Raw genomic sequence first — 23,457 nt, 5'->3', positions numbered from 1 at the left:
CCTGTGATCCTAGCACTCTGGGAGGCTGAGGCAGGAGGATCCCTTGAGCCCAAGAGTTTGAGGTTGTTGTGAGCTAAACCTTTTGTTTTTAAAGACATATAATAATCATCCATATTTACAGGACAGAGTGATTATTTTGGTACATGTATACAATGTCCTCGAACTTATCATCTGTGTCGTGAACATTCAAAATCCTCTCTAGTTTTTTGAAAATACACACTAAATTACTGTTAACCATATTCACCCAACAGTGCTAAGGAACACTAGCACTTACTTCTGCCATCTAGCTTTAACTCTGTACCCGATAAACAACCAAGATTCTCCCTACTTCTGTGAGCTCAAATCTTTTTTTTTTTAGCTCCCACATTTTGAGTGAGAACATGTGGTATTTATCTTTCTGTGCCTGGCTTTCCATTAAGTTTTAAAGAGGTAAGTCCCAATTTTAAATTCCCAATTTTTAATTCTTTTGACATTATAAAACAAAATAAAAACAGTAACAACAAAAAGATGCACCTAACAAGCCTCTAGACAAAAAATAACCCAAGCCAGGCATGGTGGTGCACACCTGCAGTCCCAGCCAGGAGGCTGAGGCAGAGGATTACTAGAGGCCAGCAATTTGAGGCTGCAGTGAGCTATGATCACGCCACAGCACTCTAGCCTGCGCAACAGAGTCAGACTGTCTTCAAAAAAAAAACGAAAAACAGGCTGGGCACAGTGGCTTACTCCTGTAATCCCATCACTTTGGGAGACCAAGGCAGGATGATCACTTGAGGCCAGGAGTTTGAGACCAGGCTGAGCAAGAGCACACACAGAAGCGGCTTGGCACATGTGCCCAGCTCTATGTTGCCAAGATGAGTATTTTCACGAGCCTGTTTTCTAGAGTTGGCACCGGGAACTTCAAACTTATCCCACTCAAAGTAGCAGCACCCACCGATATTCTCCTAAACTTCATGATAAACCATTAAGTTCTTAATTTCCTAAGCTAGCCATGTACCTTGTGGGCTGAGAACTTTCTATGGCCCAGAGCATAATGTAACACCCCACGTTAGCAGACATGTGAGACTAAAACTAAAACTAAGCACCTAAAGGCACAACACTGGAAGCATCATCTCAGGGATTTAGAACATAAAGCTGCTTTCTCACATTTCCAAAACTCTACTTGCAGGAATATATTTTGACTATCCCCAATTACAGAACAAAAGGATCTAGAGTCGATTCTGTCTCTGGGATTTAATATTTGACCAGAATGAGCTAGGCACAGTGGTGTACCCCTGCAAGCCCAGCTATCTGGAAGACTGAGGCAAGACGATCGTATGAGGCCAGGAGTTCGAGGTTGCAGTGAGCTATGATCATACCTATGAACAGCCAGCCACTGCACTGCACTCCAGCCTGGGCAACATAGGGAGACCACGGTGCTTTGGGAAAAAAAAAGGGGTGGGAGTTGGGAGCTTCCTAAGAGTAACAGTAGACTGGTGGGGTGAGGTGGCTCACGCCTGTAATCCCATCACTTTGGGAGGCTGAGGCACGAGGATTGCTTGAGCTTAGTAGTGCCAGATCAATCAGTCCAAGCAAAAGCAAGACCCCGTCTCTACTAAAAATACAAAAATTAGCCAGGCCTGGTAGCACACACTTGTAGTCCCAGCTACTCTGGAGGCTGAGGCAGGAGGATCATTTGAGCCTAGGAGTTTGAGGTTGCTGTGAGCTATGATCACACCACTGCACTATCTAGCCCAGTTGACAGAGCGAGACCCTGTCTCAAAAAAAAAAAAAGTAACAGTAGACTTCAAAAGTAGACATTTAAAAGATTTTTTTTACCAAAACAAAACCTGCTACCATTACCTGCTATCAAGTTATAAACTATACAAATAACATTTCATGTCTGCAAATTAAACAAGTACTCTATGAATCCCAACATAATTTTTTACAGCTTTTAATACAAAAAGCAGCAGGACACCTCATGACTTAAATACTGAAGCACTGACACCAACACAGAGGTGCTGGGGAGAGGAAAGAGGCGTCCTGTTAAAACACGGCTAACTGTGCCACCGCTCTCGAACACCAGAGCAATGCTGCAATGAACAGCCACGCCGACGCCTCGATTACTACACAGCCGGCCAGGGGGTCACCTGTGCAGATGAAGAGCAGCACCAAGAGCCAGCTACCCAATCAAGTCATCTCACTGTGACACCAAAAACCCCACACCACCACAATCTTGCAGACTGTCAAAGTGTGACCCCCCCCCCCCCCCCCCCCCGTCGCCAGCAGCGTGAGCACCGCCTGGGGGCACGTTAGAAATGTGGACCCTCAGGCCCAACCCAGGCCCCCCACTCAGAAATGTGCCTTTCTACGGCCCCTCCCCAAGTCTGGGCCAGTCTCCCCACCTGCTCCCTGCCGTGGTGGCTCTCAACCCTCGGGGCACATAAGAATCACGTGAGGGCCTTCTAAAGCCCTCAGCACTCTCCCTGGCCAAAGAGGGCACCAACGTGGCTATCTAGGGCAAGCTGCCCAGGTGATTCTAATACAGTCAGGGTGCAAATTAGGCTCTGGTAGATATTCAGTTTTTCCAATGAAATTCTGGCTCACGGCATTCGTTTAAAAGTGTGGTCCAGCCTTCTTAAATTCTATCACTGCATATGAGAAGGAGCTCAGATCGGGAAAACCGAGGCTGCCTGTTCTATTTTCGATGCTATTTTAGAAGAAGAATAAGAAAGGCATCATTCTTTCCATCTTAAGTTTCAGCTTAGGAAAGAAGATAAGCAGCAAACAAGCGAGGCAGCAGAGGCAGCAATGGTAAGTTTCTGAAAACCATTAAAAACCTATTTGTAAAGCCCTGTGCTAATTATTTGATCACAATGCGGCTGTCTGCAAGGGACAAAGCCTGTGCTCTGCGACACGAGCAGCACTGCGCAGACAGGCACAGAGCTCAGAGCTGTCCCAACAAAGTCTGAACGCAAATGCATCCGTCTGTGCGGATTCTGGAGTCATGAAAACCCAGACAGCAAGTCAGTCAGTAAGACTTAAGACAGGACGTGTTTCTATATTCTAGAAACTTCTAGATCACTCATTTCAGGGAAAATCAGATACGTTACCTTTTAATTGGTTCATCATTTCATTATAGGAAGGAAGACAAGGCAAGACAAAAAACCCAGAAAGGTTGGCTATTTCTTTTTTTTTTTTTAAACTCTCCATTTTTGAGATGAACCTTTATTTGTTTTTAACAGAGACTTTTTTTAAGGAAACAATCAGAAAATATCAGTAACTTGTTATATACGTTTATGCAACTAGCAAGGTTGCACAACTAGCAGGCCCACGTCAAATTTCGAAAATATGCTGAGAAGTATTAAGTGTGTACATGTGTGTCCACACACACACACACACACACACACACACACACACAGAGCACATCCCTTCAAAATGAATTCTTCTACTCTGTCTCTTGCCCTCATCCTTTCTTGTTCATCCACACCACAGTGAGATGGAGCTGGGGTCTTGACTCTAGCTGTAGGCTTTCTGAAGGGGAGGCAACAGACCTTTACAGGAAACAAAACGCCCTGATGCACAGGTTTAGGCTCAGGCTCAGAGCTGCCCGCCTTCCCCTGGAGACTGCAGAAGCCAGCGGGGAGCCTCGCAGTGAATAAACCTCCCTGTGCGATCGAGCCGGCTAGCCTGAGTTCCTGGTCACAGAAAGTGCCTTCCCACCCACCATGAACAACCCCCCGATACCCAATTAAGCAGTGCTTAAATACCACCACAAGTGAGCAATTTTAGAAAATCACCATAAAATCTCTCTACAAGCAGAAACCTGCTTACCTAACCTGCTTACCTGGACTAACTCACTCAGCATATCTACATTTCTAAAGATGGTGAACCAGAACTCTGGGATTCCTTTGGGGTTTGGCTCTTCAGCAGTTGCTGTTTCTTTTTCTGCTATGACAACTTTATTTTTCATGTCTCCCTAAAAAAAAAAAGATGTAAAATAGAACACTTCTCACAAAAAAAACTTTACAATAATTCAATGGCTTAATACAGAATTTCAGAATCCCATACAAATTTCTACCAAAAATCCTTCTTTCAGTGTCTGCACCTCTAAAACCACTGTGCACGTGACACTTCCCAAATGTTTCTAACCGAGGCGTTACATCCATATCTAATTCCATGATGTAATTTCATATCAAGGGGGTAAAAAGCAGAAGAGACGGCAAAATGCCACCAGCTTCGCGAAAGACCATCCAGGCTGGCTTTGTGGGGCGCTCACCTTGGGACAATCACCCACCACCAAATGCAGCTCGGAAGACCATGTACGTCAACCTTGAGGAGATGCAACGCAAATGTGTACAACATCCATTACTGTTAGGGTGAAGAAAATCCAGTCCAAGGATAAATAAGCTCGCTTCAACTAAGAACCTTGACCTCTGTTAAAATGTATGTGCGGGGGAGAGTAAGCTGAAGTAAAAAACGTTTGCTGCAGCAATATCTTCGACAATAAGAAACTGCTCAGTAACCTGTACATCTAGCCATAAGGAGGTGCCTGTAACTGTCAGTCCGCAGGCACCAAGCACACCAGGGGGTGACCAGAAAGGCCACATGGCAACATGGAGGCCATGTTGGCCCCAGGGAAAATGGAGACCAAGGGAGGTTAAACACAACACTAAATGGAACCACGTGAAATTCTGAATGCTTTGTCAAATGCTATGATGAAACGATCTTGTGGGCTTTTTAAATTATCAAAGGCAGATTCCTTTGAGCTATAAAGAAACTGATTCACAACTATACTAATCCACAGCCACAGCTTCAACTAGGCCAGGCTCCACATATTTTTAAAAAATCAAAAACATACATGGTTACAAAAATTAACATACACTTCAAAAAAAAATCCCTAAAAGTTAATGCTATAGGCTAAAAGCTGCTTATCTCCCAAACATAAAATCAGACTGACAAAGTTAACCTGTGGCATGTTGGACTTTCCATGGCAGTAGAATGAGAACTGTCACCAGAAAAAGGCTGTGAGCAGGTGACAGAAAGTGCCACAGCACAACAACCTGTAACTGATCAGTCCAGGGCCACACACTGACTAGGTATCTCTCAAGAAGACCACTGAGCAAGATGGCATCAACGTTTCCAAGACACCGTCCTCACCACAACCTTCCCAACCTCCCAGGGACTGAGAACAAGGTGTACATCTCCCCGTGCTGACCTGTTTTCTCTTAAGACTTTTACATGCTTTCATCTTTGTTAGTCTGATCCGTATTTCAATACACTACTGTACAGAGGTCATCAAGGAGGGCTGTGTCTTCGTATTGACTGACAGTACTGTCAGATGCCAGATCTACACCATAAAGGAATCGCAACACCCCAACTCAATGATGAAGGAACAGCTACTATTAGAAGTGCTCACTATCAATGATTAAAAATTATCAAAAATGTTTCTTATTTTTAACAGTGTTAAAATAGAACGTAAGTTATGCTCATTAAAAAAAAACTGGGTGGGGCCATGGTGGGAAAAAATAAAAATAAAAACTTACAGCCAATTTATCCTCCTCTTCGTTTTCACTGTGCCATTCTGATTCTGCATCTGTTGGCTCAACATCACCAGTGATGAATTCTCTTCTCTATGTAATAATGAGACTTTTTAGAATTGTCAGGTATCTGGAAACTCAAGATCTAAGCTGAGCTTATAAAAATGTCTATGAAAACACTTTGAAAACTGGACATTTTTATAACTGAATTAAGATCCTCAGTATTACAGCTTAAAGAAAAACATTAAATGATTCACTGGGTACATCTGGATGTTTTGCCTAAAGAAATATTTAAAATACAGATGATTTACAATGGTTCAACTTAAGATTTTCAACTTTATGATGGTGCAAAAACCACAGGCATTCAATAGAAACCACCCCACACCAGTTCTGTTTTTCACTTTCAGTACAGTATTCAACAATTACATGAGATAGTCAACACTTTAGGCATTGTGTTCGATGATTTTGCCCATCTGTAGGCTAAGGAAGTGTTCTGAACATGTTTAAGACAGGCCAGGCTACGATCTAATGTTTGGCAGGTCAGGTGTACTAAGTGCATTTTGACTCAGGATATCTTCGCCTTACAATAAGTTTACTGGAACATACACCATGGTAAGTCAATCAGCATCTGCATATCAAATTTATTAACAGAGCTCCCCACCTTGTCAAAGAGAGGCTGGTATAATGCTGCATACTTTCTTTCCAAGTCATGAACTTCTTCATAGAACTTGGCTTCTATATGAGCACATCTCACCTGAAGCTGTTTCAATGCATTAATTCTTCTTTTTACTGCTTTAGGTAAACTAAAAGAGAGAATAGGAAATAAAACATCTTTATGCCTGCAAAATAAGGAAGCACGCTTTTTAATTTTATTAGCATAAATTTAGATTAACATAAAATCAACACTCTTAGTGTGAAAAAGAGCTCCTAAAAATCATTAAAGATAATTCACAAAAGAAAACATACAAATTGTCAAACATGAAGAAAGGTCCAATCTCATAAAGTATCCCAAAGAATACAAATTTATAATAACTCTCATCTTTTCTTTACAAAGCTGGCAAGTAAAAACTAAAACAAAACACCTGGGTTTTATGAGACTGAAGGCAAAGCCTCTGATTGACTCATCTTTCCTAAGGGCAGATAGAAACACTGGAAATCTTCTCCAGATCCAGTAATTCTACTTCTAAGAATTTATTCTGGCCAGGTGTGGTGGCTCACTCCTGTGATCCTAGCACTCTGGGAGGCTGAGGCAGGGGGATCGCTTGAGCCCAGGAGTTTGAGGTTGCTGTGAGCTAGGATGACAACACTGCACTCCACCCAGGGCAAGAGAGTGAGACTCAGTGTCAAAAAAAAAAAAAAAAAAAAAATTATCCTAAGGAAATAATCAACTATTTATGCTGGAATGCCCACTGACAGATTATTTATAAAAGCAAAAAACTGGAAACAATGGCAAGGTGAACGGTATTCAAACATGGCCTATTCGTAATCATGCTGTCCAGAAATATTAACACACTGAGGTAAAAAACCTGAGAAATAGGCACAGAAGTTTGTTCTTCTCTACAGGCAGATCAACTATGAGCTTCTTTGCCTTTTAATTGTTCTACATTTTTAAAAAAGTTTAGTTTTTATGCATTACTTTTATAAATCAGAAGAAAACACTTTTTTTAACCTATCAGACTATTTGTTTAAAATAAAGCCCTCTGTGACAAGCACACAGAACAAAGAGCGGATTCCCGGTCTCGTCACAGACCCAATAACCACCCTGGGGCAGGCTGAATGAGCACTGGTTCACGCCAACTGAGTCCTGAGGCGCGGCGCCAGCACTGTCTAAGCACTTTTACTTATCCTCCAACAATACACAGCACAGAGTTCAGGCAACTCACACACACACCACTGTTTGGAAAGTACTGGAACAACTGCCTTAAATCACAAAGGACCACTGTCCTGGGTTAATCAGATCCACGGCTACCTCAAGCTAAAGGTCCCTAAGCAAGGATTCTCAACTACAGTTTAACATTCTAGAACCCCTGCTAATATAAGAGAGCAAGGGAAAAGCAGAGTAAGAATTTAATGATAGACACACGTTGACATCTGTACCTCTTTTCTGCATTAATGATACAATTTTAGTTTTTCAATGACAAATGATGCCAAACAAACTGGACCCTTGTGTTCCCCTAGCTGTCCTGGCATTCATGCCAAGCACACCCCATTCACCCCCAGCACTTCTCTTGTAATACGGCCCATATGGAACCAATTCCAGTCCCACAAAAACGTGTTCCCATTGCTGCAGTTCTCTGTGAATGCCACCCTACTCACCCAGTTTCTAAAGCCAGAATACTAGAAGCCTTACTCATTCTCGACTCTTGCCACTCCCACTCAGTACCACTACATTCCATGGATTTCATCTGCAAAAAAATATATCAAAAAACCTTACCCCCTAAGTAATCCCGGAGAACCCTCTAAACAGGCAAAGCAAACCCCAATTACAGCAGCCCTGGGGGACATCAACAAGCACAGTGTGGGGAAGAGTGTAGAGCATGGGATCTCCCGTGAGACCACGGCCTGACCTGACTGCAGATGGAGCCCAGTATCGGATCATCCCTTCCGGGAGGGAGGCAGACAGTCCTGCGAAGAGCCATCCCAGGACCCCAGGACAGGCACCCTTATTATTTTCACTGTGCGATACACACATCTAAGACACAGGCCTCTTGGAAAAAAGCAAAGGTGTTGGTGTTGCAGGCTCATGTCTTGAGCCATAGAGGAGTGGTTTTCTTAGCTGGCTTAGGAGGCCCCAGGGCCCCTGGCCAACTCCTCCCTGTCCTGGCCAACTCAGATGATCTATGAAGTCCTCTAAACCTCCACAGGATGGCACTGTGCACCCCCATCAGACAACTCCACCCGCTGCGTCATTCCCTCCACCAGACAGACTGAACCAAGCACAGGGCAGGGTTGCTCATCTTTGACCCCAGTGCCTGGCTCTCAGCAGGCAATCACTGTGGAATGAAAAACATATTTATTCCTACTCTGAGGAACTGGAAAATGGGTTTTTCTTTGTTCTCCTTTTGTTTCTTCTAGTTGCACCAGGCCTATTAGCAGCACACTTACGTTTCGATGTAGCTGGAAGGGGTGTGAGAGACATTGTCAAGTCGCTCCTGTAAAGCTGCCAAAACTTGAGGATTCTGCATCACCTGATCTGTGAGCTGTTCTATGAAGAGTTAAAAACAAGACCAAAAGTATTAAAATATGCCCAGCATCCAACAGCCAAGAGTCAAAAATTATCAGTATACATCTCCATAGCTTTGCTTAGCTACCTTTATTTCTAAATACGTATACCGAGTGACTTCTAACTGCTACGTTGAGGTGGCCTAGACCCAGTTACCTCACCTCTCCCCCCAAGTCCCAGAGTGGTGCCCAGTCAAGGACAGGGATGAGATCAGTTCCTTGAAGTAAAACAGCGTCCACTGGTGCCCTCACTCACTACAGCACCACGGACCACAGGGTCCAGGAGAGCCCGCCTCCCACTCGCCCCCGGACGGCACTGGGCTTTCCAGTCTCCCCTGCGTGTCCTGCTTGCCTCTGCCTCCGGCTCCCTTCCGCTCAAACCCACTCCTCTGGGGAGCACTGCTGACCATCCCGCTCCCTTTCCCACTTACCCACATTTGCACTGAATTTACAATCCCGAGCTGTCTGGATTTAGAAGCCCATTTCCCAACAAACAAATGAGATCTGGAGGGGGTAGTGACTGTCCTTCCACTTAGCTCTGACTATGGAGTGGCTCAACCCCTCATAATTTCCCTCCTGATGACACAATACAGAAGTCCAACCTTAGCATCCTTCCCTTATTCAAAAGGCGGCACACACTTGAGCATTCTCCCACGATGTGGGCAAGCAAACACACCAAGTAGGCGTCCAATTTTAACATTTAGAACTATAAACACACCCACCAACACAAAACACTGTGTATGTGTATTTAATGTATATGTGTATAATATGTAAATAGTACAGGTGAGCGTGTGTGTGTGTAAATTTACATCTCTCACTGTGTCCACTGACAGGGCCTAGAAACAATGATATCTAGCATCTGTATTTTGGTTTCTAGGAATATTTCCCCACTAAAAGGAACAAAGTCCTTTAGAAAAATGGTGGATGCCAGGACTCGGGTAAGGAAAGCTCAAGGTAAAATGGAACACCACGTTGCACTACAAAGCTAGAAGTACTCAGAAACCAACAAGGACCTGCCAAAAGGACTTAGAAGCCAGCCTGAAGGGACTCCCAATGGCCAAATGGGACAATTTGCACACCAAAAGGAAAAATGATGGCAACTGATAACACACTGACTAAAGCAATAATCCACAAGTCTGAAATAAGGGGAACAAAAGTTCTTCTTCAATATGTGATGTAAACCAGGATTGGCAGAATTAGAAAAACACCGTCTGCAACCACCAATGTGATTAGTTGATGAGGCAAGGACCGGCCACGGGTGCTGAGGGTACTGTGGGAAATGCTGAAGGAGAGGAGGATAGCCACGCGAGCCCAAGAGACTGCTCCCAAGGCGAGAGAAGTCTGGCAGATACCGTCTCAACCAAATCCTCAATCTCAGCATCCCCAGGCAGGGGCCCACCTGATACAATTGTGCCTCCTGATGCAATGGCCACTGAATCCGTTCTTGCCAAAATGTCACCCTGAATCTCATGAGGAGGAAACAAACAGGCAAATCCAGATTGTGGGCATTCTGCAAGACTACTGTGGCCCTGAGCGCTCTGATGTGTTAACGTAATGAAAGATAAAAGGTGGGGAGGTGGCTGACGAACAATGGAAATGCTATTAAATATAATGCATGATCCTCTACTAGGTCCCAGGTTTAGGTGTCAGGTAGAAAAAATTGCTGAGAAAACCAGGGAAATATTAACATGATTGTATGTTAGATAATAGTATTATATCAATGTTAAGTTTCTTGGTGGTAGTAATGACACTGGTTATAAGAATTCATTCTAGTTTTTAGGAAACTTACACTAAATTCTTTTAAGAAACAAGAGAATATCCACAACTTGCTTTCAAATATCTGGAAGGGGGAGGAGTACACATATATAGATTTTTATAAATGGAGGAAAGATATCACATCTGTGAATTTATGGACAATATGATGTATCTGGGATTTGCTTCAAAACCACCAGGGGGGCTGGTCTGATGGTAGCGGGTTATCAGAACTTATTAACATTAGTGTCACTAAAGTTGGTATTCAACCTCTCACTGCTAAATTTGGCTTTAAAAAAAAAATCACCAGGGGAAGGAAAATTAAGGATACAGACAATGGTGTGCGCCTATAGTCCCAGCTACTTGGGAAGCTCAGGCAGGAGGATCACTTGAGCCCAGGAGTTTGAGACCAACCTGGGCAACATGGCAAGACCCTGTCTCAAAATATAAAATAAAACAAGAAAAAAGACTGGTCATTTATTAATTAAGACTAAAGCTGGGTGATGGTAGGTACAAGGAGGTACACCGTACCTTTCTCTTTACTTTCGTAGAGTCTGAACTTAATATAATAAAAAAATTTTTAAATGAGGTACTGATACTCATTTTAATTACTCTAGCTTTCCTAAAGAAATCAATATAGTAATCCTTCACTTAATTTTTCACGTGCAGTGAACTGACCTGTATTACTTGCATTTTTAGCAGCTTCCGCGGCATCTGAAGGAACCCCATCTGAAAAACTGAAACAGTATGTTTAGAAAGTGTCATTGTAAAGAAAGTTCTAAAGACAAACAGGACAAATAGGCACGGTCTTATTTCTACATAGTAACAGGAGCCTCTCCAGTGACTTCGGATTTGGGCAGAAGAGAACTACTGCCGTGCACGTGTGTTAACTAACAGAGGCTTTACTCTGCTATTTAAAAAATATTCTACCAATTCACACCCCCTCATTTCACATGCCACCCTACACAGTTCTAATTTCCAATCCTAGTCAAAGCTCCTTAGATAGCTTTCATTTCTACGGCTTATTTCCTCAAAAAATCTGCTTCTGGCCCTCAAACCAAACCAAACCAACCAACTGCTACTCATCAGCTGCTCATGTGATCAAAGCCAAGCAGTCTTACCAAGTTAAGACAGCGCTCCAAGTGGCTCTGTAAAGCTAGCTATGCAGCATCTCTAAAAACAATGGAACTTCACGAAAATAGGTCTAACAGTTTTCAAAGATGCCTGGACACACCTCCCTCCTCAAAAATAAACACAACCAAAAGTGACCCCCAAACAATCCACAAAACACAATCTTTCACTTGACCCTGGTGGTTACAGAATGTTAGGATGGTGTAAACTCAATTACACAACTTCATCCCAAGGGTGTTAAAGCCTGCGAAGTAAAAACACCTGCTTTCTACAAAAGGTTTCTAAGTATCAATATGAGACACTGCTCATGTCTGGAGCAATTTCTTTGCAGGCTCAAACACACACACCCGCTGTGAGCCATCAGCCAGAGCCGAACGCACCTGATCCAATGGTGTTACTGGGACACGGCTGGTGCTCACCAACTATTTTTAAACTTTAATGAACAAAGTCCATTTGGGCTTACCTGTTATCTGCCATCTGAAAGTTTTTATCCCCTACAAATTAAAAAGAGTTGTCATAATTATATTCACAAACAAAAAAAGTTTATTCAAACATAATCTTTAACAGCAACTGTCTATTGGGATAGAGATCCACCAGAAAGGACAGGAGGGAACTTTCTGGAGTGACAGAAATGTTTTGGGTCTTGACCAAGGTCACCTGGGTATATACATTTGTCAAAACTCATTAAATTATACACTCAAGATACGTGCATTTCATTACTTTTAGATTTTACTTATAAAAATTACTCATTGGCACTAAAATGATGAGACTTCAGAATAACATCAATTCCAATTTGCCTCATCTCTATAAATAAAATCAGCAACAGGAACACATATTAACGCCAGCCTAATTATTTTAGAGTAATTCTAAGCATTTCCTAGTGTTTACACTGTCTTTCAAACTAATTCACAAGATGATTTTTTTTTTTTTTTGAGACAGGGTCTCACTCTGCTGCCTGGGCTAGAGTGCCGTGGCGTCATCCTCGCTGACAACAACCTCAAATTCCTGGGCTCAAGTGATCCTCCTGCCTCAGCCTCCTGAGAAGCTGGGACTACAGGCATGCGCCACCATGCCCGGCTAATTTTTTCTATATATTTTTAGTTGCCAAGCTAATTTCTTTCTATTTTTAGTAGAGACGGGGTCTCGCTCCTGTTCAGCCTGGTCTTGAACTCCTGAGCTCAAACAATCCGCCCGCCTCGGCCTCCCAGAGTGCTAGGATTACAGGCGTGAGCCACCGCGCCCGGCCACACAAGATGATTTTTAAAATTCTGTATCTTCTATTACTTCTTCAATGAACATGTATTGCTTGTGTGAAAACACTGTATTAAGTATGATTAGTATGATTCCACTCTTACAAGACACATATTAAAAATGATTATCTCTAGATGGCAGAACTAAATGACTTTGCACCTATGAATATTAAGGATGGGTTCTATCGGGTTTTCTTCCTAAATAAAAAAACTTGATATTAATAAAGTAAATAAAATTTCAAAACCCAATCCAAATACGTTCATAGTAACATCTAAACACATAACTTAAAAGGGTCCTTAAATGTAAAATAAAACTGAAGTGCGGTTATAAAGTTCCTTCAACTACCAGACGCAACAAATACATCTGAGAGCCTTTGTGAAGGGTTGTTCCAGCTGGAAACTGGTTAACGTTCCATTCTTAGGTATCTGAGCAACGTCCAAACCACTCAATCAGAAATTTTTAGGGTAAAACAAAATAACAAAATAAACTTTGTATTTAAGAAAAATAGCTCCAATTAGAATTTATGACCTACAATTGTTTCATATTTAACTCAACTGCCTTTTTCATTAGGTTTTTATTGTTTCAAAACAAAACGTGCTAATTATTTTCAAAATTCAAAATACTATTTGCTTTAATGAGATAGATGAAAACCAGAAAGAAAAAAATAGTGCAGCAAATCCCACAATGGCTGGCCACACCACCACTACCACACCAGTTACCAAGCCCAGGCCACGTCAGTGACCATTTCAAAAACCCTCGGACAGTCCCCATCACATTCTGCAGAATCCCAGTGCCTACCCGCTCTAGCCCTGCCTGCCCCACCACACTTACTCCCAGCTCTCTCCTTTGCCAAGTTTCCTGCATCCACAGCCCTCTATAGTTTACACTCTGCTTTTCCTCATATTGTAAACCGAGGTGTAAGGCAGGCTTCCTGGGAATCGTCTGATGACAACATTCTAAGAGCAAGCACACTTACCATTTACCAGTAGTTAAACAGCAAGGGGAGTTTTTTTCTATGATATACCTTTGATAACGTCTCCATGAACCTCTTAGTTTATATGGTTTCCCACCCTTTAGTCATTCCGAATTTACATGGCAATAGGATTGCCACAGTAAGATTTCTGGGTCAAAGAGTATGAACGGATCCTGATATTAATAAACACATACTGCCAAACTAGTTACACACTGACACCAAGTATAATTTGCCTACTAATTAAAGCTCTCCATTGCCTAGCAAACGTATCTAACAGCACCTTCCCCAGACCACACACTGATTCACTGACTGCTCGGAGGAGCCCACTATCCTGGAAGTGGCCGTCGCTGTCAGTTCGATGGACAACTCCCACTTTCACTGCCCAATCGATAACATTAACACCTAATAAAGCCACGCTTCTAATTTACAACACCTCCTATATTGGCAAGGGATCTATGTATACATTTTATACTCACATCAACTCTCCCAGAGAGGGACTGGCCTCAGTTTACAGGAGAGGAAACGGAGGCTTAGGAAGGTCAGGTGCCCAATCCCACGTCACACAGCTAGTGAAACCTGCATTTGGGTCTCAGATCCAGAGCCTCTCGACCCTTCCCTACCAGCACCAGCCACTGCACTTCTTGCTGCTTCTACCTGCTCAGTTACACATTCTATTGCTGGTGCTGGGACAGATGACAAGCAATGATTCAGGCAGGGTCAGAGTCCTGCTGTACAGCAGCATTCCCACGAAATTCCTGTGTTTGAAACGGAGCGTGCAAACACTCCCTTTCCACCCTGCTCACTGCGCAGTCCCAGCGGCCGGCACAGCTCCTGGCACAATAAATATCTGCTGAATCCACAAACAACCTATCTCAGGACATAGGCTAAAGAGGCTCACCTTTCCACAGAGTGACAACCATTCTAACTAAAGAGATCCCATTTATACAATAATTCACTTAATCTTCATTTATGTGAAGGCATGTGCTGTTTAATACTATTTTTGGTGACATGATGACAAGGTAGTTAAGTTAAACTCAATACAATAGTCTCCAAAAAAAAACAAAAAAAAGAGGCCAGGGGCAGTGGCTGGCACCTGTAATCCCAGCACTTCAGGAGGCCAAGGCAGGAGGATGGCTGGAAGCCAGAAGTTTGAGACTAGCCTGGGCAACGTCTGATAAAAAATGTCTCTACAAAAAAGTTTTTTTAAAAATTAGCGGGTTGTGGTGCCCATGCCTGTAGTCCCAGCTACTCAGGAGGCCGAGGCAGGAGGATCGCTTGAGCCCAGGAGTTCGAGGTTGCTGTGAGCTAGGCTGATGCCACGGCACTCTAGCCCAGGCAACAGAGCGAGATTCTGTCTCCAAAAAAAAAAAAAAACCAAAACCCTACTCCTATCATTTCCTACCTGTATAACCTTCCTCTGTACCCCAGTTTTACCATCCATAAACTGGAAGACAGTAGGTACCACTCAGGTACCAAATGACCAGTACACCAGGTCTCTTTCCACTTCTGTAACTCTAACATGCACATAGACTATTGCATGTACTGCTTGACAGGAAACCAACAAATCGAGTTACTATAAACGCTGCACCCTTTATACAGGTTGAGTATCCCTTATTCAAAGTGCTTGGGACCAGAAGTGTTTTGGATTTCAGGTTATTATAGATTCTGGAATATTTACATATACATAAAGAGATACCATGGGATGGGATCCAAGTCTAAAAATGAAATTCATTTATGTTTCACATATACCTTATACACACAAACTGAAGATAATTTTATATAACATTTTTAATAATTGTGTGCATGAAACAAAGCTTTGACCGTGACCCTTCACATGATGTTAGGTGTGGAATTTTCCACTTGTGGCGTCATGTCAGTGCTCAAGAAGTTTTGGATTTCAGATTTTGGGTTAGGAATGCTCACCTGTACAAGGAAACGAGACAGAGCAGTGACATTATAAACAAGGTAGAGTTCAATTAGTCCAGTTTCATCACCACAAATTATTTACTTTTGTTTAGCAATCCCTAACACTGTTAAAATAGAATGTTATAAGGAACTATCAAATTTACAGGTTTGAGAAAAATAAACATCCATTTGTTTGAAGTGTCGGTGTGCCGAGTTAAATGATACTTTTATGAAAGCATAGTCCAAAGCTCATCAGGAAGGTTCTCTCACTTTTAGAAGGCAATCAAGAGATCTACAGCACAACATGGTGACTGTAATTATTAATAATAGCAATGTATTGTATACTTGAAAATCGTCGAGAATAGATTTTAAGTGCTCTTACCACAAAAAAATAGCAAGTATGTTAATTAGTTTGATCTAGCCGTTCTATAATGTATACTTATTTCAAAACATCAGGTTGTAGACAACAAACACATATAATTTTTGTCAACTAAAAAAAATAATTAAAAGGCAATCAAGTTAAATTATGAAAGGGATACCAGGCAAAAGAACACTCTAAATTTTCAAAAGAATGCAGCAGTTCGGGAGACGGGGTCTCACTCTTGCTCAGGCTGGTCTTGAACTCCTGAGCTCAAGCAATCCTCCCACCTCAGCCTCCCAAAGTGCTGGAATTACAGGCGTGAGCCACTGCGCCGGCCAGAATTGGGCCACTTTTGAGAGCAAAAGGAGCAAAATGTGGAAAGTATGATCACCCTTCACAAAACCAAAATTTTAAATTTTTTGTATTTTTCTTAAGAGACAGTGTCTCACTCTGTTGCCCAGGCAGGAGTACACTCCTGGGCTCAAACAATCCTCCTGCCTCAGCCTCCTAACTAAGTACCTGGGACTACAGGCACATGCCACCACATCCAGCTAATTCTTTTTTTTTTTTTAATTTTTCTGTAGGCTAGGCACAGTGGCTCACAAATGTAATTCCAAAATTTTGGGAGGCTGAGGCAGGACAATAGCTTGACACCAAGGAGTTTGAGACCAGCTTGAGGAATATAGCAAGACACTGTCTCTACAAAAACTTTTTAAAAAATCAGCCGGGTGTAGTGGCGTGCGCCTGCATGCGCAGCCACTCAAGAGGCTGAGATGGGAGGATCACTTGAGCCCAGGAGTTTGAAGTTTCAGTGAGCTATGATGAAGCCACTGTACTCCAGTCTGGAAGACAAAGTGAGACCATGTCTCCAACAACACACAAACACAAACACACACACACACACACACACACACACACACTCGCACACTTGCAACTCCTCAATCTTATCATTAAAGAAACTAGAAATACCAGCCTGAGCAACATAGTGAGACCCCATCTCTAAAAAAATATTTTTACATTAGTAGGGCATAGTGGTACGCACCTGCAGTGCCAGCTACTTGGGTGACGAAGCGAGACCCTATCTCTAAAAAACAAATAAATAAATATTCCCAATGTCCCCACCTACAAAACCTGGCAAATACCTGAAGCCCTGAGACCGTCCAGACTTCATTTATATTGCCCCTGGCCAGCAGACTCCTTATTCAGTCTATCATTGCCGCTCCCTAGTATCAGAAGTTAATTGTGTTAATTTTGTATTGTAATGTTTAAAAACAATGAATAAACAATACATGTTTATCTTCCCACTAAAGCAGCGGTCCCCAATCTTTCTGGCACCAGGGACCAGTTTCATGAAAGACAATTTTTCACAGACTTGGGGGTGGGGGGCAGTTCGGCCCAGTCAGTGGCCCAGGGGCTGGGGACCACAGCACTAAGGAACAAGTTCCATGAGGGCAGAGACCCTGTCTATTTGCTCAATACAGCAGTCCCAGGGGCCCAGCACAGCACTTGGCATGAAATAGGTTGCAGGAAATACCTGCTTCATTAATTGAGTCATTGTTGAGTGACAGTTTACCTGTGTGACCTGTATAAAGCATGGCGGCAGGGACCCCACATACAACTTAGCCTGTCTCAAGCAGATTCTGAAGACACAGGGTAAAAACATTTCCTCACTCATGTTTGCTTACCTCTACAGAAATAACTACCACCAGACAACAGTGGACCATCTCTTCAGAGACTTGCTGGAGGCCAAGCCCCCAGATTTCAGGAAAAAAGTAAAAAATGATTTCCTTTCCTTTGCTGAAACACTCCACGTTTACTTGAGGCAGTGGTCTTCCTGGCTGCACTCCCGTCTCCTCCGTCCCCTCTTCTCCTCCACTCCTCCCGGCAGGCAGTTCGTTAGTGTGTGACTGATTAGTGTATTTAGAAGTTTGCTTAATCTAGCACATATTTAAAGATCTCCTCACCTTGTCAGCAAGGCACTTCCCTCTCCATCTATTCGGAATTGCAACCACCGAAGTCCCCACTCCTTGCTACTTTTTTTCTCAAAAGCACCTACCACCATCTAACTTGTGTCTGTCTCCCACTGCAGAAGTGAGGGCAAGGCCTTGTGTCTGTTTTATTCAGTGCCAGACTCCAGCAACTAGAAAGTGCTCAGGAAAGAATAAATAAAAATAAATAAACAGATGCAAAGCACTGAAAGCTACTTCATGATAACTGAGCAAATACGTACTATTTTAAATTATGACACCTACACCCTTTGTACATAAAGTATGTAGCCGTTCTTTCTAACACAAAACTATTAAACAAAAATCACCTCATCTTGGTTTTCTTAATTTTTTTTTTAATTTAAAAGGATCTCCATCTGTTGCCCAGGCTGGGAATGCAGTGGCATGATCACAGCTCAATGCAGCCTAGAACTCCTGGGCTCCAGTGATCCTTCTGCCTTAGCTTCCTGAGTAGCTGGGACTACAGCCACATACCACTACACCTGGCTGATTTCCTTCTTTTTTTAATTTTTTATAGAGATGGGGGTCTCACTATGTTGCTCAGCCTGTTTCAAACTCCTGGCCTCAAGAGATCCTCCTGACTCAGCCTCCCAAAGTGCTGGGATTGCAGGTGTGGGCCACCACATCCAGCCTCATCTTGTTTTTGAAAAGGCTTTTTTGGGTAATGATAAATGCGCAGTATGTTTTAAAAAAGTTCCAAGGACATGGAATGGAAGCACATTTAGTTTTAACAGCTGACAGAGTACATTTATAAGAGGAAGTCTAAGGCTAGAGTGTGGTCAAGATCAAAAGATAAAGTTCACAAAGTGATCTTTTGTAGTTTTCATACAGGAAAAATACAATGCCTCTCCTGCTACTAAAAAGAAAATTTAAAATTCAGTGGCAAAGTAAAGTAGCCCTGCTTTCTCTTAAGAGGGCAGGATAAAAAAACAATGACTGTCAAATAAAAACAAATATACATCATAGTGAACTATTTTTAAAATTTTCTTTCTTTTTAGAGACAGGGTCTCACTGTTTCCTAGGCTGACGTGCAAGTGTCATGATCACAGCTCACTGCAGCTTCACACTCCCAGCGATCCTCCCACCTCAGCCTCCCAAGTAGCTAGGACTACAAGTGTGCACCGCCACACCGAGCTTCTTTATTTTTTTGTAGAGACGGGGTCTTGTTATGTTGCCCAGGCTGGTCTTGAACTCCTGGCCTCAAGCAATCCTCCAGCCTCAGTCTCCCGGAGTGCTGGGATTATAAGCGTGAGCCACCATGCCAGGCCACAAACTATTTCTTAAAGACTTCATAACTAATACAAAATTCTTTACTACCTACCTATCAATATGGGTTTTCCATTACTAGGCACTCATAGAGTGAGTAAGTTTTCCTGCAGACATTCCACGTCAGCTACGTCCTATCACCGGAGTGCTGTAACAATCAAACCACGAATGTCAGCCTTTTACTCTGGATGCCTAAAACACATTTCCCTTTAAACAAATAAAACAGTAAGCACTCCTGAGTTGGCAATCTCAGACCAAACTCCCAACAAGCTCATGGCCGGCTGCCTTATTACTCTAAAAGAGCCCATCACTGGGAGGACTGGTTCCGAGCAGTAATGACATGCAGTCATGGCCCTCAGGCCTTCAGGAATTTAAATCACCCTCTTGCCCATAAGATATTTTTCTTCCAAAACAAACCAAAAACTTTAGGTTCTCTGGCAAAATTTTTGGAATCACAACATAAACTTATCACAACAGATTTTAAACTGCAGACGACAAAAGGAAGAAACGTACCTCTGAAGTAATTTTGAACTCCATTATGCCATTATGTACACATATATATCTGAAGTCACCTCTTCCTCATGCTAGAGAGTACCAACTGCTCAAAAGAACAAAAATGGAAGCAAGATTGCAATCTCAACACTTAGGTGGGAATGGCCAACGCAAGGAATTAATATGCTCTCAATAACAAGAGGCTACTAAAAACCTGACAGGTTAATGGAAATGTATTAATTTAAGATCCAAGTACAAATTCAGACTGTAAAGTGGTAATGAACACATCCCATCACTAAGTAATCTCTACAAAAATATGAACTATCTCATACAAGTAAAAATTTCTAAACTCAGAATTCCACACAAGAGTCTAATAATCGAAATGGCTAATTCACAAAATCCAATGCCTAGTACATTTTGAAGACAATATCCCAAAATACATGCAGCCTTTTCAGAATTCAGTTTATCAAGGTTATCAAACATGAAAATGATAAAACCATTTCTTTGCTACTGCAAAGAATTCAACCACTTACTACTCATATTCATTTTGAAATAGTACATGATTCAAAGCTTATATCACAAAATTCACAAAGTAACTGTTTAAATGTTATTACACAAGGCCACAAATAATTGCAGATACTCTGAATCAATAACACTGCTCAATCGGGTGGGAAAAAAGACCGCAAATATATGTGTAGTAACAGCTATTTAAGACAGCAATAAAGTGTTAAAATGGTTCATAAAATCACACTACAAGAAGGTGTCTTAAAATTCTAGTCAAAATATCTAAACTGGGCACAGCAGTGGTGGGTGCCGGTAAGCCCAGCTACTAGGGAGACTGAGGTGGGAGGATTGCTTGTGCCCAGGAGTTCAAGACCAGCCTGGGCAACATGGAGATCAAAAAAAATCTCTAAGTAAACTTAAAAAGGTTATAATTCCTGTATCTATTTCATCAATAAGTCTCTTTTGTGACTATAGCTCTATAAAAATTAAGTTTTACAGCAGTATATTTACTGACCAAGAGGTCTTATTCAAGTGATCCTTCCAAATCTCTGAATAATGGTTATTTACTTTCTCAAGATCAAAGAAAAACTTTTACTTGGACCACAAGTGAGGAAGCAGCTAATAAACTGAGAAAATTCATTTTATGGGGTTTCTTTTTCCTGCCAACTCCGTATCAACAAATGAACTACTACTGAACAATTAATCTTTAAATCATCTCCCTCTTCTTTAGTCACTCATTTAATCTTTGGAACATATCCCAAGTCTATCACCACCCTTCTGCTCATCTGGTATTTGCGTATTATTTATTCCACCAGCAATTGCTCATCCCAGTCTAAAACAATCCGAGGATTCTACTAGAGGAAGCATTTGGCATTCTGTGGAATACAGAATTTTGGGATGGAAAAGACCAACCAGCTCAAATCCTCATAAACTAGTGTTTAGTTAAAGCTTAATGCAATGACGAAAACATAATTTTTCATTAAAACTTCTTTCATTCCTTCTCCAGAAGCAGTAAATCTGAGCAAGATTAAAATTGCACAGATTTGGGTTTTAATCCAAGCTTTGTCACCTCGAATGAGTCATTATACTTAACCTCCCAGGGCCTTAGTATCCTGAGGAGTTAAACGGAAAAACAGAATCTATGTTACAGGTTATCAGATTATGAAATGAGTTAATACATGTGAAGAGGTTAAAAGGAACTCCTGGTGTGTAGCAAACAGATATTAGTCACTTAGAGGTATAGTTACTATTGCCGGAAAGCAGTATAAAAATACTTAAGTTTTTGGTCCAGCAACCTAATCTACGTGCTTCTACATTTTTAAAGAGATTTTTCACAAGTCAATTTTTATACCACGTACCTAAATGCAGGAAGATGGAGCAGGGATTACTACAAGAGAAGTAAAGCAGAGTGGGTATGTGAAGGGACTAATGAGTCCCAAGGATTCCTCTGAGAATGTGAAGAAATGGTGGACCTTTCCAAGGTGAGAATCCACACTACTGGACCCAACACTTGGTCTGCCTCTCCCGCCCTAATCAGGCTTAGACAGAGTACCGTGGACGGTGGACACTCTTATGACATGGCAATCCTTTGCTGGGATGAACATACAGCATTCAGAAAAGGGAGGGATTTTAAAAAAAAAAGGAAGCTTAGTAGGTAAAAATATAAAAGATATACAAATGTAACCACTCTCACCATTTCTGAACTGAATGGAATGCATGGGACTTTCCCATCCAAAATATGGATAGATTATTAAATTCTTTTTAAGAGTTTATTTTTCTCTTTTGAAAGATGGTTTTAAATAGTAAAGCAGACCTGATGCCCACCTTGACTGGGGTAAACCAAGTCCCCTCAGCACCTTAGTCTGAAGCCACTTAAGCCCAATCCTCTTTCTTGGAGAGCCCGTGTCGCCAGCACCTTGCTCTCACTTGCTCCCAGCAACAGCTAAGAAACACCACAAAGGTCTTTTTCCCCCGTCAAAGACGCCAACGGACATACGAATTTTAGAAATAAAACCCCACAGTTAACTCTGCTCAAACCGAAGGGCTCACGATGACAAACGCCCCACGGAAAATTCAAGTTCCGAACACGAAAAGGTCCCGGGCCGAGTCCACCCTACGAACGAGGAGCCTCGGGCCGTCTCGCCGGGCAACCGCCGGCTCAAGCTCCCGGGCCTCGCCCCCGAGTCACAGCACGTGGGCCGGAGGCGGCCAGCGGGAGATTTGAGCGCACGCAGGGCCGGTCCTGCCTCGGCCGCCTCCCGCCCTCACCTTCTCGGCGGGCCGACGCCCTGCAGGCCCGCCCGCCCCGCCCCGCGCCGGGTCCGCAGCAGCCCGCGGCGCAGAACAAAGCGCCCCTGACCTTCAGGGCAGGCGGGGAGGACGCCCGGCCCGCCCGCCCCGCGCCCCGGCCCGCGGGCCCGCCGCCGCCGCAGCCCAGGCCCACTAGGACGCGGCCCCGCCCCTGCCCGGCTGCCCGCGGGCCTGCAGCCACCCGAGATGGCGGCCGCAGCTCCCCCGCCCGGGACCCCAGCCCCGCGGCTCTCCCGCCGTCCCGGACTCGGCCGCCCGCCCCAGCGCGCCGTTACCGGCCGCCAGCCTGCATCCGCGTACCTTACGCCTCCTGCAGTAGCGGCGGCGACCGTAGCTTCGCTCGATTTGGGGCTGCGCCGCCGTGGCCGCAAACAACACCGCCTCCTATTGGCCGAGTGTCCTGGCTCCTCCCTCCGCGAACAAGGCGGGCTGCGGTTGGGCGAGCCCGGCGCAAGTCAACTACGCCTCAGCGCCGTGAGCAGCGACCAATCAGAGGCCGCCGAAGGGGCGCGGAGCCGTAAGCAGACGAAGAGCGTGTCGTCGCTGGGGTGCGCGGGCGCGCTCTCCTCGCCGACCTTCTTTGTCGCTGCTGCCAGGCCGGGGCCTCCACGCGCGCGGGCTTCCTCTTCGGGGCCGGGTGGGCAGGCGGGCGCCGGCCGGGGCACCCCCAGCGTGGTGGGAAATGACACCCCGGCCGGGTCCCCCGAGGCCGGGTCGTTTCCGTGCTCAGCAGTGTCGCTGTGGGTCTTTAATGATTTTTGTGTTCTT

The 23,457-nt window shown here is 43.5% G+C and overlaps 1 protein-coding gene across 5 annotated transcripts in view; it reads right to left on the bottom strand.

Annotated features, from left to right (window-relative positions):
- NAP1L4 (nucleosome assembly protein 1-like 4) overlaps positions 1–23,181 on the bottom strand; it is a 44,073-nt gene extending 20,892 nt beyond the window's left edge. For 2 of the 5 annotated variants that reach the window (XM_012665506.1, XM_012665502.1), the window contains exons 1-7: positions 22,990–23,181; positions 12,085–12,115; positions 11,169–11,227; positions 8,622–8,721; positions 6,178–6,319; positions 5,523–5,609; positions 3,824–3,955 (exon numbers count right to left, since the gene is read on the bottom strand). In XM_012665506.1, coding sequence (XP_012520960.1) covers positions 3,824–3,955; positions 5,523–5,609; positions 6,178–6,319; positions 8,622–8,721; positions 11,169–11,227; positions 12,085–12,098 — 534 coding nt within the window. In that variant the 5' untranslated portion in view covers positions 12,099–12,115; positions 22,990–23,181. Of the gene's footprint in view, positions 1–3,823; positions 3,956–5,522; positions 5,610–6,177; positions 6,320–8,621; positions 8,722–11,168; positions 11,228–12,084; positions 12,116–17,253; positions 17,326–19,438; positions 19,492–22,989 lie in introns of those variants that run through there. The other 3 variants (XM_012665505.1, XM_012665504.1, XM_012665507.1) reach the window with 3 other exon arrangements.
- Between the last annotated feature and the right edge of the window lie 276 nt (positions 23,182–23,457).

The sequence above is a fragment of the Propithecus coquereli genome, unplaced genomic scaffold, assembly GCF_000956105.1.
Source record: "Propithecus coquereli isolate 6110/MARCELLA unplaced genomic scaffold, Pcoq_1.0 Scaffold120, whole genome shotgun sequence".
Classification (NCBI taxonomy): Eukaryota; Metazoa; Chordata; class Mammalia; order Primates; family Indriidae; genus Propithecus; species Propithecus coquereli.
Note: the sequence above shows the minus strand (reverse complement) of the source record. Positions and strands in the feature narration are given on the sequence as shown.